The sequence below is a fragment of the Vulpes vulpes genome, chromosome 3 (genome assembly GCF_048418805.1).
Source record: "Vulpes vulpes isolate BD-2025 chromosome 3, VulVul3, whole genome shotgun sequence".
NCBI classification, from domain to species: domain Eukaryota; kingdom Metazoa; phylum Chordata; class Mammalia; order Carnivora; family Canidae; genus Vulpes; species Vulpes vulpes.
The window spans coordinates 138,514,670-138,531,956 of NC_132782.1; the positions used below are offsets into that span (position 1 = coordinate 138,514,670).

The 17,287-nt window shown below is 32.2% G+C and overlaps 1 protein-coding gene across 9 annotated transcripts in view; it reads right to left on the bottom strand.

The window, feature by feature from the left end:
• Nucleotides 1–17,287, bottom strand: part of PRKACB (protein kinase cAMP-activated catalytic subunit beta) — a 114,055-nt gene that overhangs the window by 38,045 nt on the left and 58,723 nt on the right. Inside the window, exons 1-3 of one of the 9 annotated variants that reach the window (XM_026004785.2) lie at nt 13,126–13,684; nt 4,866–4,889; nt 3,179–3,202 (exon numbers count right to left, since the gene is read on the bottom strand). The exons of 2 other annotated variants lie outside the window; for them this stretch is intronic. In XM_026004785.2, the coding sequence (XP_025860570.1) occupies nt 3,179–3,202; nt 4,866–4,889; nt 13,126–13,135 (58 nt within the window). In that variant the 5' untranslated portion in view covers nt 13,136–13,684. Of the gene's footprint in view, nt 1–3,178; nt 3,203–4,865; nt 4,890–12,532; nt 12,966–13,125; nt 14,248–17,287 lie in introns of those variants that run through there. 6 more of the 9 variants (XM_026004786.2, XM_026004787.2, XM_026004788.2 and 3 more) reach the window with 6 other exon arrangements.

The following is a 17,287-nucleotide window of genomic DNA, read 5'->3' on the forward strand; positions in this document are numbered from 1 at the left end:
TGATGATGATGATGATGATGAAGAAAAGACAAAGCTAATAGTGGAAGTGAGGGACTCACAAATCTTTGATAAGATCATCTAACAATGTAGTGGTATTAAAGTGAGGCAGGCATTTTAAGATATACATTATTATTTCATCCTTTACCTTTGTAAAGTACCTTTGCCAAAACACTGCTGCTAACCAAAAAAGGCTGTTGGCATTCTCGATGTTTTGAGATTTCAAAATAGTGATGACAAGCACCAAGAGCAGACACTAGTTTTTAAGTAACACTGGAGTGTTCATTTCTGAAGACATTATTTTACTACTTCATATAAACTGTCACATGTATTTTGCTGTAAAATACTCTCAAAAATACCTATTTTAGAAAATTTGAGAAAAATAAATTTCAAAAGTAGAATCTTTTCTTTGTATAAAAATCTCATCTACCAAAACAATGAATCAAATAATTGTACCTAATTATGCAAATATGAACTAATTCTTCCTGGGGGTGGATTTGGGGGTGGTAAAGTCTTACATTTTCAGTTTATGATGGTTGAAGTCATCCTACTTCTAAAAGTTAATGTACTAGTTACAACTGAAGAAGAGTGGTTTTAGAAGATTGTATTTAATTTCATTTTATATATTTATTCTTTTCATGAAGCAGACATATTTGCAATAGCACTGACTTACAGATGACAGCTATAATAAATTAAAAACATAATCCTGCTAAATGCAACTGTGGCTTTTAAGAAACAACAACTTGTAATTCTCAAAATATACATTTGATTTCTTTTGAAAAGTATTTTTGGTTATCTTCTATTTATAGAACTTGCACATCAAGTTGTGGTATAAACTCTCCAGATGCCTGCATGAGTATAGATAATTTGGAGACAAGGAAGAGAAAGAGAAAGAAAGAAAAATCCTAACATCCGTTTCAGCTTCTCCTGTCACTTCCTGCTAAGTGGATCTGGAGTTAAGAAAAAAGTAACTGGAAATAAAAGAAGAAAAAAGAAAAAAGTAACTGGTCAAAGGAAGGACTGTCGGTATTTGCCAAAGACTACACTGAAGGAAAATTTCCTTTTCCCTGCTTCATGTATGAGCTAGAAGAAAAATTTCAGGTACTACTTAATTTCATTCACTAATAGGATATTCAGGAAATTCTTTGAAATAGTCTCTGTACTCATCAATATTCCAGTTCACTGCTAAGTAATGTTATAGAAAGTAACAGTTCTCAAAAAGGTCTTACATGAAAATGATCAGAAATGGGTAGTAGGAATCAAAGATATTAAATTTTGTGAATTATTTCAACAAATAAAGAGATACCCTTTTAGAGTAAGCATAAGTATTAGTTATAATGTCATTAAACAGATCCATGAAGCACACTCTATTCCTGAAACATTTTTTTGTCACTTAAGTATATGTAGACACATAAACTCTCTAGTTCATATGTGCACTATTTAGATGCAAAGAGGAGTATAGTGAACTCTGTAAAAATAGAAGTTAACCAAAATATATGTTATAAGTATAAACACCAGAAATAAAATATTTCACAATATGCTGGGTTATAAATAAGCTCTAAAACAATAGGCAATCTAGAACCACTTATATTCGCTTTGGTTTTTACTATTTTTAGACGGTGGTGAATTTTACTTTCTAAATGTTTTTCTCTGGTTATTTAAAAAATTGATATCCACTGACATAAGGTGTTGGCAGCTAATTAACAAAATAAGTAGTGAGAAAGACAGCCAAATTCAAATACTGCAGTACATACAATCGAGAGTTCTCTATAAAGCGTATACCTGAAGTTCTCAAATTATCCGGTTTTCTTTTTGTATTCTAATATGTGCATAATATCTGTATTTAAGCATTTGAACCATTCTGATATCCTGAAACAACCGTAAGTTTTGGAGTTGGCATATCTGAGTTAGAATGTTGGCTCTAATACTTCTTAGGTACATGATTATGGGTAACTAAGTACCTAATGGTGATTAGTAACTCTCCTTAGAAAAGATTTCAATGAAGAATTTTTCTGCAAATATATTTTATTCTGTACTGGTCAATAATGGACTACAGAAAATGAAAAGGACATATGAAAAATTAAATCAATTTCTCCCTAGGAGTATACAGTTCAATTATATATATTTCCAAAAAAACATTTATTTTCTTGTCTATCTTATTCTTTAAAGATATCACATTGCATTCAAAAGAAATGAGTATACCAAAGGAATCTATTCCCACAAATAGGACTGAATGATTATCCACACTCATGAGATAAAGAAAGAAGAAATGAAGTGACAGTTTTTATGTGTTTCCACAAGTACATAAAAAATTTATTCTTATTTCCCTCAAAATAGTTTTGAATATACTGATACACGGGACACAGCTTAAAAACTAGATTACAAAGTTCATTTTAAATAGGAAAATTCATTAAAACGTCAAGGCATATATTTACTCCATGTCATGCAGATAATCCTACAATGAATAAGATCCACTAATTACATTTAGTAAATATATTTATTAGGCACTTTTGGAATGTGTTAAATATACTTACATTACTGCTTATTATAAAAAGAGCATGTTATTAGTTATAGTATGCCATTATCTAATGCTTAAAAGAGGTTGTCATTCATAGTTGTAAGAAGAGTTTAGAAATCTATTACTATACAGATTACAACTACTTTGATGTTAAGTTCTTCGGTTTCTTTGTAATAAGATATCACCTCCCTTTTTAACATATCTTTTACAATAAAAACACAACTTTATTTAATGGATGTCAGAAAAAATAAAGAGAAAATAGAACAATACAGATTATAAACTTTGTAGTGTAAATATCCAATGAAAATATTAGCTGTTTTGTTCAAAAATTTACAACAGTATATTTTCTTTGAAGAAAACCCATTCATTAACCTGGATTATCTAATTTAAGTGGTGTGTATTAATCTGTCTTCTGCTACCCTATACAACTCCCACTATTTTACAGTGTTATGTTTATTGTTTCTAAAATATCATGTAAGAAACTGCCATATAAAACATTTCTATACATTCAACTCAACACTAAACCATTTCCTCTATCAACTAAAATATTTAATTAACTGTATACTTTATAAAAACATAACTTATGAGGAGCAGAACAACTTGCAAACAACCAAATAAAAAGTTTAAAGGTAACATTTGTTTTATTAAAAAGTAGTTGCCTACCAGATACTTCTGAAGAGGAGCAAGCTGGTATCCAAAAAAAATAAACAATGATTAAATAACACTCACAAAAAACAACATATTAGCATGATGTCACCTATACACAATTCTCAGAGTATTATGTACAGAAAACATTAATATGGAAACTCAGTTTTTTGACATAATCAAAGAGGGCTTTTTAAAATTAAATTGTTAAGAAATTCTATCAGTAATTTTTGTTTAGTGTCAAAATCAATACCATTCTAATTCTCCCTAAACAACTAACAAAAACTTTAACTCTCATAGCAATAGCGCTAATAATGTTAAGTAGTGTATACTGAAATACACATCCTGCAACTATTGCAATGCCATCCCTGGACTCCTATTATTTATTTGAAAATCCACTGTAGGAATGACACTAGTAATTATAACACTTTGTAATTCCCTTTTGAAAGACATTAGTGTCTGTCAGGCATTTAATTTCTTGGTGCTAATTTAACAATCTTTCAACATTTATTGAATAGCACTGTTTAGTGGTGCCAGACACTGAGCTAGGCTTTGGGAATACTACAAAGAATAAACATATCTTCACTGTTAAAGAAGTGAGAAGCTAATGGGGAGACAGATGAACCATTATAATGCCATGTCAAAGATTACAACTAAGGAAATTATAAGGTACTACAAGAGCTCAAAAGAGGAAATTCTTAGGTAAAGTAGGGCATAAGAGGATACAGCATTTATGCTGAGTCTTCAAGGACAGAGTTCTTCCAATAGAAACAATTAAGGAAGAAGATCTAGGCTGGAATGATCTTGTATAAAAGATATAGAGGAAGCAGCATGGCTTATCCAGCAATGGCAACTGACTTGCATAGCTGCAGCATAGGGTTAGAAGTGTGTAGCAGCAGTGAGGGGTGAAGTGTATATAGGTACTCCCAATCATGAGAGTAACTATTTGCCATGGGATGCTTTTCAATGTATAGGAAGGAATGAGAGTAAACTGAGTTATTCACAATTGCTAGACTCTATTTCTTCTGGGAAACAGGAGGCAAGATCATTTGCTAAGGAAGAGGGGGCCAGATGGAGTAAGGAGCATTTAACCATGAGGAATTTGAGGCCTGGTTTAAACCTTTATGGCTATCTATGTAGGGAACAGGGAAGAGGGCTATTCCTCTAAAATTTCCCATTAGGAAAAGAAAAAGTATTAGGTACTATAAACAATGGTATGTTTCTTAATATATATTTTTGTAATAATAGTTAAATTTTTTTTTTTCACAGAACGGACTGTAATTCATGGGCCTCTTTACAATTAAATTATTTTCATCCTCCTCCTTTACCTTAATGACAGCATTAGTCTACTTAAGAGTTATTTAGTATATATCCATCAGAAAGCACAGAACGGGATGGAAACTTGCTATGAAAAGAGCAAGTTCTATGAACAAAAATAGAAGAGTACAATACCTTCCAAAACCTCTGGAAAGTGTAAATCTAGTTGAGTGTAATAGTCTGTCTTATGCCATCCCTATATCAAACACCCACCTCTTTGGAGCTCTTCAATTGTTATTTCGAAGAATAACCCCCACACACATACACTGTACTACAAATATTTTCAGTAAACTAAATTAAAACATTCTAGTTGCCACAAAATACCTAATAAAATTCCAATTTATAGCAACAAAGCAACAGAATTATTCTGTAAAAAATGGTTTCCTACCAGATGCTTCTGATGATTTGCGTGCTTGATCAAAAAGAATAAATAAGTTAAATAGATTAAATAACACATAGCATATCCACAAGAAGTAACCCATTCATATATGTTCATTAGTATATTTATGTATAGAATGAAAAATACTCGGGCATACTTATTTAAAAGTGTTATATCTAAGGATTACAATACATTCTCTGGAAATACATATTTTTTAACCAACCAAACCCTATTCTGGACATGTGTTAATGAAATCTCATATTCTTTCCCTTTAATGTGAAGACCAGTTGTGTTCACTTTATTGAAGGGACACTTTATTTGCTTCACCATACTTAAGCATGTATCACTCAGAACAAGTTCACTGGAATCTTAAAAAGTATAGTGAGTATAAAAAACAACTTTAATAACTACAGTTGTATTTATGCATTTCAGTGGATGGGACCATGCCTACTTTTGCTATCTGAGATATCATTTAGTCTTGCATAAAGTCACATATGAATGGCTGTTTAGAAATTTAATAGGCAATAAAAACTACATTTCCTATTGCAATATCTATTTTACTCTTCTTTTTTCTTATGCTTTTTTTATTGTTAATTCCTTATAAAGTCTTGGTTACAAGTGAACAGTATAATTGACTTTCACTAAACTGTTAAAAAATAAAGTTTTTTTGTGAAACATATATATTTAAATAATCAAATTACAGAAACACATTTGTTTATTTAATTAGTATCCTTGGAGAGATGGATATACCATGAATCCACAGAGTGTACTCATTCACAACTAATGACATGTACATGCTTCTTCTCCCAAGTTGCTCTTGATTTAGGGATGCTGTGGATTTTCTAGGCCATCTAAGTCATGTTTGATTAGAGATATTCCCCGTAGGATTTTGAAATAAAAGCTTTAAATTTACAGCTATAAATGACCCAAGATTGCATGGTAATTTTTCCCCTTACAAGTCTTATTATACTGTTGTAGTCCTGGTCTTTAGAGTTTGGGTTACTACTGTAAATGGGGGAATTTTTAAAAAATTACCATTTGTTTATTGCTGATGTATGGTTGATGTTTATATATTGATCTTATTTATCTGGCAAACTCTTTTATTAATTCTAAAATAACACTGGTAGATTCTCTTGAATTCTCTCTGCAGAAAATCACCTGTCATCTGTGAATAATGACAATTTTGTTCCCTCCATTTTTTTTGTCTTATTTTGCAGGTTATGACTAACAGTTCAATACTGTACAGAAACAGACAATGAGCATCCTTTTCCCGTTCCTAACTTCAGAGAAAATGTTTCTAATTAATTTTCTTTTCCCATACATTGTAAAGCTATACTTGACTCAATAAATAAATTTTAGAGTTTCTCCTCTTTTTCAATTCTTTGGAAGATTTTGTACAAGGCTGACACTTTTGTTCTTTGACTATATCCTAGAACTTGACTGCCCAGTCTTAATTCTGTTAAGTTTTGAGTGAAGATTTTAATTATGATTACATTTTAAATAGGTAGAGTTCTCATCAGTTCTTTTAAGTCTTTCCCATGAACCTTTAGTTCTGATGGATTTTAAATTTCTATTTTACTGAATTTTGCTCATCTTCATTAGTTTTTTCTTCTTTGGATGAACCATGTTGTGCTTACTCTAACTTATTTACTTGAATACTTAAATCATTAATATCTTTCTTCTTTCCTGATATAAGCATTTAAAAATTTGTCTCTAAATCCACTTTAGCTGCACCCCAGAAGGTTTCATACACATCTGAATTTTAATTTTATATTTTGAGTGTATTCGTGACCTGAGTTATTTGAATTTTTTAAATCATTAAATGTAATATTTGTGTTTGTTAATCTGTTAAGTCTTTTTTACTGTTTAAATTTAGTTGCTTTGTGATCAGAGATCATGGTCTATATATCAATTCCTTAAAATATTTTGAATATATTTAGTTGTATAGTCAGTTTTGTAAGTGTTCTATATATATCTGCATATCCTCCAACTAGTGAGTGAGAGTTTTCTATAAATATCCATGAATCTTACATATTTACAATTTCTCCTTTTCTAAATGGGTCAATTTTGTTTTCTATGTTTTGAGGTTTTGTTAGAGATGCATAATCTCTTTTTTTCTCATTTTATATTTCTTTTTTATGTGATTATTAATTTTATTTTTTTTTTAATTTTTATTTATTTATGATAGTCACAGAGAGAAAGAGAGGCAGAGACATAGGCAGAGGGAGAAGCAGGCTCCATGCACCGGGAGCCTGATGTGGGATTCGATCCTGGGTCTCCAGGATCGCGCCCTGGGCCAAAGGCAGGCGCCAAACCGCTGCGCCACCCAGGGATCCCTGATTATTAATTTTAAATGGTAGTTTGTAACAATTCCACTCCCTGACATCTTGGAAGGGTATGATCCTACTGTGTCTGCTGAATATTGTTTGTAGTAGATAGATGTGTACGTGTATCTAGTTTGATTCTGGATTGTGAATTTAAAGTTCAGTTGGGCTTTATCTGTGAGAAACCTGCAGGGCTCCACTTGAGGATATGTTTTATATTAGCTTCTGCCTGGCATCCAGCAGATGTTACTAGTCTGGGACTGTTACAATAATGTATTTTATTTTATTGGTGATTCTTAGGCTACATAATTAATAGAGATTAAAACATGAAATTTACTAGAGAAGCAGTTGATTACAAACTCTCGGGAGAGGCATCCCACACACATGCACACATACTCCTTCCTCCCATGTCCCCAGGAATCTAAGCCAAGAAATATAAGCTTCCTTATTTTCTCCATGTATCAGTGGAGAGGGTTTATTTTCTATGTTTTCACTGAGGTTACAATCCTTTGAGGATCCTAGCTTCATGTAGGAGTCTAAAAAATCCCAAGATGCATGGATTGAGTAAATTATCTTCTGTCTCTGTGAGGTCATTTAAAATGAAAGCTCCTTGGTTAGCCAAGGTATGAAAATCTCCTCAGGGTAGTCAAAATATGCTCCTCTTGACAACTATGGTTTCCATTTACCACTCCACTTTTTGTACACTGAGGATTTCTATCATATTCTTGTAAATTCAGGTATTCATGCAAAGGGATGCTTGTTATATTTTATTTACATTTCTAGATGCTGTTGTATTATCATTAATTTTTGTTTTAGAAAACTTTTCAAACTATCTAATCTAAAATGTTGGATATTTTTCCTTTTTAAGACAAGCTTTGTATTAAGTTGCAAGATGCAAAGATAACTAGTTTGTAGAGTTTTCTATCTTTGAAATTCAAAACTTCTATCAGGATATATTTAGGTGTTGGTGTTTCTGTTAATCTTTGTCAAAAGATAATGAGGTCATTGAAGCTATAGATCAGGTTTGGTTTTTTTCTTTTCAACTAAGAAGTTTCCCTGAATCATATTTTTTTTTTTTAATTTTTTATTTATTTATGATAGTCACAGAGAGAGAGAGAGAGAGGCAGAGACACAGGCGGAGGGAGAAGCAGGCTCCATGCACCGGGAGCCTGATGTGGGATTCGATCCCGGGTCTCCAGGATCGCGCCCTGGGCCAAAGGCAGGCGCCAAACCGCTGCGCCACCCAGGGATCCCTGAATCATATTTTTTATTATTACTATTTTATTAGTCATGGTCTGTTCTGAAGGAATGGTATTCATTCAATTTGTAGAGTTTCCTACTCAACATATTTTTACCTCATAATTTTTAACCTGTCCATTCCCCCTAGATTCTGATAGGTTTTATCAACCGAGTTCTCCACATCATTAATTTACTTTTCCACAGTGATTATTTTGCTCTTTATTGCTTCTAATGCAGCTTTATGTTCTGCAAATGCCAGGTTCATTTTCTTAAAATCAATCCTAATAATTTCTTTTTTATTCTTGCCTGTTGGCCAGTTCTTTTTTTGTCTTACTTTCTTGTCTTTTTTTTTTTTAATCTTATCTTTCAAGTGAACACACATTTATGTTCACTTGGAATTTTTAAGAATTCAACAGATACTACCTGTAATTTCTTACTTTTAAACTCTCTCCAACATATTTTCTAAATATAAGTTCACTACTCTTTTCCTCTTGAAGTCTGTGATTTATCCTTTAATGATGCATACTCTATTCATAGACTCCATGTTGTTGCTCTTCTTGTTTATCCATTTATAAACAACGAGAAACCTTTCACAACTTTACAAATGCCCCCACATAAGGTAGATCCTCTCACCTCCTATTTTGGTATGTTAGAGTCAACTTCTCAGACCCTTTGATTAGTACATATTTATATTATCAGTTAAATAATTCAGAGACTCTCAGAAATGGGAATGGAGCCAGGACTATAGGGTTTTTTGCTGGTGGTGATGCCCACCACATCAGAGAAGAGCCCTGTTATATTTTTAAGTTTTCTCATTTTCAGCTTGGAATAGGCTAACAAATTCTTGGCTGTCCCATAACTGTTTTAAAATGAAAGTAATCACTAGTGTTGGATCTTATACTCGTCTCCCCCAAAGTTTTTCTTCTAACTTCATCCATCCCTCCAAGTTAGTGAGGGTGAAAGTATTATTTATTAATTTTCCATGAAGGTTAAGCTACTCAAAGTAAAACAGACTTTGGTGTCTGATCTTCAATCTGATACTGTGTATTTCTGGGCAAGTACACTTTCTTAATTCTAGAACTGATACACTTCTTCCAGTTTTGTGTTCTTATATCTTTAATCTAGAGAACAGAGACCTAGAAAGGGCAGTGAAATAAATGCTTTTTGCTCAAGTCTGTAACTTTTGTGTCATTCATAAAAGTTAACCTTCTTCAGAGATCTGCCCTCCACTGCAGTGAGGCCAATAAGAGTTCTCTTCTGGAATTTTCAAATAAGGGTGCTAGTTCTATTCTGATAAGCATATGAATAAAAAAATTAAAACGTGACTGATATTTTTCATTGATAAGAAAAGTACTCAAATATGGATAATTTTTAATCATTCATTTATTTTACAAGAATTTATGAATTCATTACTACATTTGGTACACTGGGGTAACAACTACATTTGCACTACTGGAAACACAGAGATTAACTCAGCACTACCTGTGACTTAAGGAGTTCAAAGTTTGGAGACTGGAAACCAACATGCTTTTAGTACATAATTTCAGTATACTACAAATACTTGTTATAGTTTATAAATCTGTTTTAGGACTATAGGAGAATCACCTAACTCTATAGAGCCAATGATGAAGGCACTGAAAAGCATAGCTGGCTTTCATAATTTTTATGATAGAGGATATAACTATGAAAAAGTAGCAAGGAATAATATGTAGTATAGTATGGCCAGATCAAAATTTGATGGGAGAGATGTAGGTAAGTAAAGCCAGAAAGGCAGGTCATTGATCCTACATGTCTTACTTTCATTATCTTAGAGAAAATAAGGAATAGCTGGAAGTTTTCATGTTGGGTTATGAAATATGCACATTGGGATTTAAAAAATGGCAGCATGTTATATGTCTGTCTAGAGGGATATTAAAGTGGAAGCTGAGAAGCTAGTGAAGCAATTACTAGAAGAGGACTGAGAATATACAGAATGCCTAATCTTAAGCATTCCCAGTGTTAGGGTGACTAGAGAAAATTGAGTGATTTCTGATTGAATCAATAGAAATTAATGACAGAGTGCCTTCCTGGGGTGGGATTAAAAACAAGTTAGGAATTACCATAGTTTCTGTTTTAAGTTCCCACATGGGCACAGGTATCATTAACAGAAATGAGAATCAATGAAAAAGGAGTAGATTCGGGACGGAAAGAGAAAATTCACGTTTGGGTTGAATGTTCAGGTAACAACTGAAGATGTGGGCATGGATGAGATCATTTAGAGAGAATATAGCATTAAGAGAGGGCCAAAGATAGATTCTCAGAGAAACCTGACACTTAATAGGCAGGAAGGAGAAAGAGTAGCTTTTTAAATAGAAAAATACCACATGCATATAAATACCACATGTATAGCTATAAACTCAGGTAAAAAGGACCAGCATTTGTTTTTTTTTTTTACAAATAAAATCATGCTTCTCTGTGATTTCCCATATTTTGAAATGGCTAATGCTTGTAATTACTTAGGACAGGAGTAAAATTAGATGAAATTGGACAAGACTGAAAAAGTCAGAATGTCATTGTAGACATTCTGTCTACTAAGAGTCCTATAAGGACAAGCCAATATGGTCAAATATATCAAATATTATTGGAATAATCCATAGATTCTTCAAAGGGAAACAAGTAATAGAAAAGCAGCAACAATTTTCTTTAGCTAAAACCAATACATCCAACTGTAAAACCTCTAGAATGCCACAGTAGTTACCTAAAAATTCTGTTTTAAACCAAACTTTCAAAGAGAAAACACTCATTGGCCAGAGTCAAAGAAATCTAACATTTTAAGTATGATAACCAGGTATATTCAATTTTGATATCCATAGAAATCCTAAGGAACGTTAACATGTTGATTTTGTAATATTAGCCCAAATTTAAAACAGTAGATCAGAAGAATCTATCTACTAACAGGAAAATAACAATAACAATTCTTAATATCTTGCATATAAAAATGTCCTTTAATGTCTAATATCATTTTGTAAACAAATACCTAACTGTTGAAGAGGCTTATATTTTATGGCAGCAGGATAAAAAAATATTTATTGGCAAAAAAGTGATCTCTAATTATGGAAGAAAAGGTATATTTATATTTATTTTGAATTCTATCATTATATAGGAAAAATCCAACTCTCTCAGGTTCTGGATTCCAGTTCCAAATCCCTTAAGTGTAATTTATAGACTGTTATAAGAAAAACAATATAGTCCTTCTAAAAATGTACCGGAATCAAAGATTAACTTACAAACATCCTCTTTTTAGTTAAGCAAAAAGATGCTAATGAATTATGCTCTAAGCAAATATTTCTCACTCTAACAACAGGATATCTATTTTTAGCTGCAGGTTTGGCTTAAAGTGAACAGCTTTTACCCTATGATAAACTGCAGTATATACTGTAGGATATTTTCTCAAAAAACATTTATGGAAATGTTTTAAAAAAAGTAATATTATAAAAACAAAAAAAGGAAACTAATGATCACAAACGTACTTTTGTAACAAATTATTTCCCCCAAAAAAGTATCTCTGAAAAATTTTAACAAAGCCTCCAAAACCAAAATGCACATATTTATTTCATTATTAAATCTTTATTTCTCAGTGAACTATAGTTAAAAGCAACCAATAAATCAACAAAATTCTGGCAGCATCTTATTCAAGATTAATATTTTTTAAACATCAAAAAGCTAACAAAAATTAATATTAGAATGATAAACTAATAAAATGGAAAGTTCAATGATCTTCAGGATCAGATACTAAAAAGAAATTCTCTTATCATGGTGGGTCTTTTACTCACTAATTTGTAACACAGTAACAACAGTATTTAATGAATACAAGAAATCAATCCATAAAGAAAATTAGAAACTGATTATTGGTATTGACTATTAATAGTTGTTTTACTTGTTCACAGTTCTCAATGGATTTTAAAAGCAAATTACTATAATTCCAAAATGCAAAAGCATCAACAGAAAATGTAATTCACTGTGGCCCTGGCTTTACAATTTCCCCCTTAGAAAATATTTTTTCCTCATAGTTAAATATTAAAAAAAATAATATATAAATATATATATCTGCAGAGGCTCAGAGAGCATACTTACCACTCATGATGAAAACCAACCTTTCCAAAACATATTGCTCAAAACAACAATCCAACAGCAAAGGGAGTTATGCTAATCTCTAGAGGTAGAAGAACCGATGGTGTAAACACATACACTGGAACATGCAGCACACAGAAAATGAAAATAGCTTTCTTTTGTTTAAAAAAGAAAACCCCCTAGAAGCAAAGCATAACTGCCCAGCATGAGATATCAGTAGTAAACATCAGATTAATGCCAAAGATGTCTATAACTAGATTTAATTTCTTTCAAGCTGGTTATCCTAGCCTCTTTCATATACCACTAGAAAAACTCAAAATGGCAGGGAGAAAATGTTCAAACCAGGATGTATAAGATGTTCTCAATTATATCAGCATGAGTTGTTACCACGGCAACATTAGACCAGCATTATCGGTTCACTTGTAACCAAGGAGTAGCTTTTCTAAAGCTTTAATCAAGCAAGACAAATAAAATATCTTTTTATTTTAGAGCCACATGATTTAAAAATTACCACGTTTCTTAAATTTAAGCACTTATCTACCCTTTTTACATCTTTCAAAGCTATAAAAAAATTGCTGTTTTCTTCAAATACTCACACAATCCCATGTTGAACCTGGCAAGGAACAAACAGCAGAATGATTGCACCTAAACGTCTTTCAATTACACCAGCTCTTACTGCTAGCTGTGGACCTCACTGATATTAAAATGCTGTGTGCTGTTGCTAGTGACTATTGGCGATGAATCTTATTGCCCAGATCGCTGATAGCTTTCATTTTTCATGAGCCAGAAAGCTATACTGCAGCACAAATGTTAACCATTTAAACATTCTGTATTATGGAAGAAACAAAATACAACACTATATTTCTTCATTTGTAAAGCAGAATCATAAAATAATTTACTATAAACTTCTGTTAAATTCAGTATTACAAACAGTGTCAGATGCCACTTACGTGGTCTTCAAAAAAGGATAATATACACAAGTTACTAGAGATCACTGTTGAAGTGTAAAATTCTTTACATCAAAAAGGATGAAGATGACAGATTGTATAGCAAGGTGGGCAGACTGGATAACATGGTGAACAGACTGTTCTGATTCCCAGAGACCTAAATTTTGTACCAAAATGGTACAAAGGAGAGAATGGTACCTTGTTAAGTGGAACTTCAGCAAGTGAACTTGCCATTTTAAAAGCTGCTAGGTGAGACAGGACTTCTGGTGATGGGGGAATGAAGAAGTCAGCAAATCTTTTCTCTAAGAAACAGCTAAGAAGCTGAACAAAATTGTCAAAAACAACAACTTTATGGCTCTGGAAATCTAGCAATCACAAATAATAAATTGAGAAGCATGAGAAACAGCTAAGCTTTGTATAAGAACAGTGGGAGTCTGTGGTGGTCTTGCTTGGTGCTGCTCCTGTTCCCTCAATAGCTTAGTCAGGGGAGTATTTCTCTCAGGTGGGGCTGGCCATGACAACCAGCAGCTTTGCTGCCAGAGAGGGCTGACGTGATATACAGAGGAGGCCAAAAAAATTCCACATATGATGCTGTCAATAAAAAAAGCAAACTCTAGGAAATTAATAGGGAAAGTGTCCAGCTTTGCTAGTCTAAAGTTGTGGCCTTGGTAGGGGTGAGCAGCAGACTGTAGCCTAGCAAAAAATTTAACACAGAAAATGGAAATGAGAGAATCAAGGAGGATGTAAATAAGCTCTTCACATATCCTGGCTAGCTAGGAAGCTATTCCAAGAGGGCCCTACAGAAAGTTAAAGCTGGTACAGACTTGAAAACTGCCTGAACATGAATGTGCCCCTCACTCCACTAATAGCTCCATCAGCACAGATTTCTTTAAACTTCTGATCAATCAACGAATAACCATCAAGTTATACAGACACAGAGTAATCCCTAGCAGAGAAATCAGCAGCCAGACGCCATGGGGGACAGACCATATATTAAGGCCAAAAAGTAATTAAAAATAAATAAAAATAACCAGGAAATAAAAAAATAATCAGAATCCAGAACTGCTAAAAAATATCATTTTTTTTAAAAATCGATTTTTTTTTTATTATTATTTATTTACGATAGTCACAGAGAGGGAGAGAGAGAGAGAGAGGCAGAGACACAGGCAGAGAGAGAAGCAGGCTCCATGCACCGGGAGCCCGACGTGGGATTCGATCCCGGGTCTCCAGGATCGCGCCCTGAGCCAAAGGCAGGCGCCAAACCGCTGCGCCACCCAGGGATCCCTAAAAATCGATTTTTTGATAAAAAATTATATAATCCATAATGAAAGAAAAAGCAGTCAATAGAAAATGTCTCTGAATAGGTCAAGATATAGGATTTAGCAGACAAAAGACTTTAAAACAGCTATTATAAATATATCAAAGAATAAAAGGAAATGTTTAAAGAATTAAAGGAAAATGTAATGGCAATGATATAATAATGTTTCATACATAAAGAGAAACTATTTACAACATAAAAATTATAGACTTTCAAAGTACAATAACCAAAATTTACATAGGCCCAACAGAAGATCTGAGGAGGGCAAAGTATGAATCAATGAATGTGAGGATAGATCAATACAACTATCCATACTGAAAAATACAGAGAACAAGAGGTAGAAAAAATAAATGAACAAAACCTCACAAATCTGTAGGACAGCAAAGGTTTTAACATACATGTAATAGAAATCCTAGAAGGTGAGGAGAAAGACAAAGGGCAAAGAAAAAATATTCAAAGAAATAAAGGTTGAAAATCCAACTGGATGGAAAACACTACCCCACAGATCCAGAAGTTCAAATAATACCAACTAGAATAAACACAAAGAGATCCATACCTAGATGCATCATACTCAAGTTTTTGAAAGAGAAAGAGAAAATGTTAAAAGCAGGAGAAAAATGACTAATCATGTACAAGGAAAGAGCAATAGGATTCATGATGAGTTCTTATCAGAAATAGGTTAGAAGGCAATGGAATGATATATTCAGAGAGTGCTAAAAGAAAAAAGAAACAAACCTGTTAACAAAAATTTTCTATCTAAAACCTTATTCTCCAAAAACAAAGGTAGATAGACATTTCCAAATAAACAACAGCTGAGAATGTTTGTTGCAAGTAGAAATACTTAATGATGCCCTTCAGGGTGAAAGGAAATGACATTAGAAAATACTCAAATTGACAGGAAAAAATGAAGAATACCGGAAATGGTAAAAATAAAAGTGAAAGACTTTACAAATACATACTTTTCTGTCTTCTTTTAATTTCTTAAAAGGACTTAAATTGTATGAAATTGCATTGCTGGGTTTATAGAAAGATACACGTAATATATATGAAAATACTAAGAGAGTTGGAGAAGAAATTGAGCTATTTTGGATCAAAATAACTACATTTTACTAGAATTAAGTCAGTACTATCTTGAAGTAGACTGTGATAAGGTAAAATGTGCATTATAACTCCTAAATCATTAAGAAAATATCTTTTAAAAATTTAGTTAATAAACAAAGAGGAATTAAAATGAGACCTAACAAATATTTGTTTAACACTAAAGATATAAAAGAGAAACACAACAAAAAATATGAGACATATAGAAAGCAAATAGCACAATGGAAGATGTAAATCCAACCATAACAATTATTACACATTGAATGTGAATGGAATAAAGACACATCAAAAGGAAGAAATTATCAGACTGGATTAAAAAAAGCAAGGTCCAACTATATGCCATCTACAAAAGCCAGATTTAAAGCTATAAATAGGTTGAAAGTAAAAGAAAAAGATATACCATGCAAATAGTAACCATAAAACAGTGGAGTATCTAAATCAGTATCAGACAAAAATGAATTTAAGATAAAAAAAACAGTATTTATGACAAAAAAGGCACTTCATAATAATAAAAGGGCCAATACATCTGAGAGATTAAATAATTATAAATGTATGTGCACTTAACAAGACAGCCCCCAACATACTAAAACAAAAAAGAAAGAATTGAAAGGAAAACTAGATAATTCAACAATTATAGTTGAAGACTTCAATATTCCCCCTCTCAATAATTCATGAAAAAACTAGACAAATACTCAGCAAATATAGAGAAAATTTGAATAATACCATTAAAATTTGACATTTATAAAACACAGCACCTATCATTATCAAAATATGTAGTGTTTTCAAGCACACATGGAAATTCCCATATGCTAAAGCACATGCTAAATCATCTATTAATCTGAAAGGACTAAAAATCATTCAAAATATGTTCTCTGATCACAGCAGTATTAAATTAAAAATCAACAACAAAAAATCTGGAAATCCCCAAATATTTGGATTTAAATCACAAAGAAATCGAAAGGGCAATTAGAAAATGTTTTGAACTGAATATAGAAACACTTATAAGAAATCAACATTTATGAAATGTAGATAAAGCAGAGCTTAGAGGGAAATTTGTAGGTTTAAACACCTATATTAGAAAAGAAGAAAGGTCTCAAAGGGTATTTTAAGCTTCCACCTTAAGAAACTCAACAAAGAAGATCACATTAAATCAAAACCAAACAGCAGATCAGAGCAAAATTCAATGAAACAGAAAACAGAAAAACAACAGAAGAAATGAATAACCAAAAATTTTACTGATAAACCAAAAGCTAGACTGATGGAACATTAAAACTCACAAAAACATAACAAAACAAAATAAAATAGAGAAGATACTAATTACCCATGTAAAAAATGAAAAGACAACATCATCACTGACACTAGAGAAATTTTAAAAATTATAAGGGAATACTATAA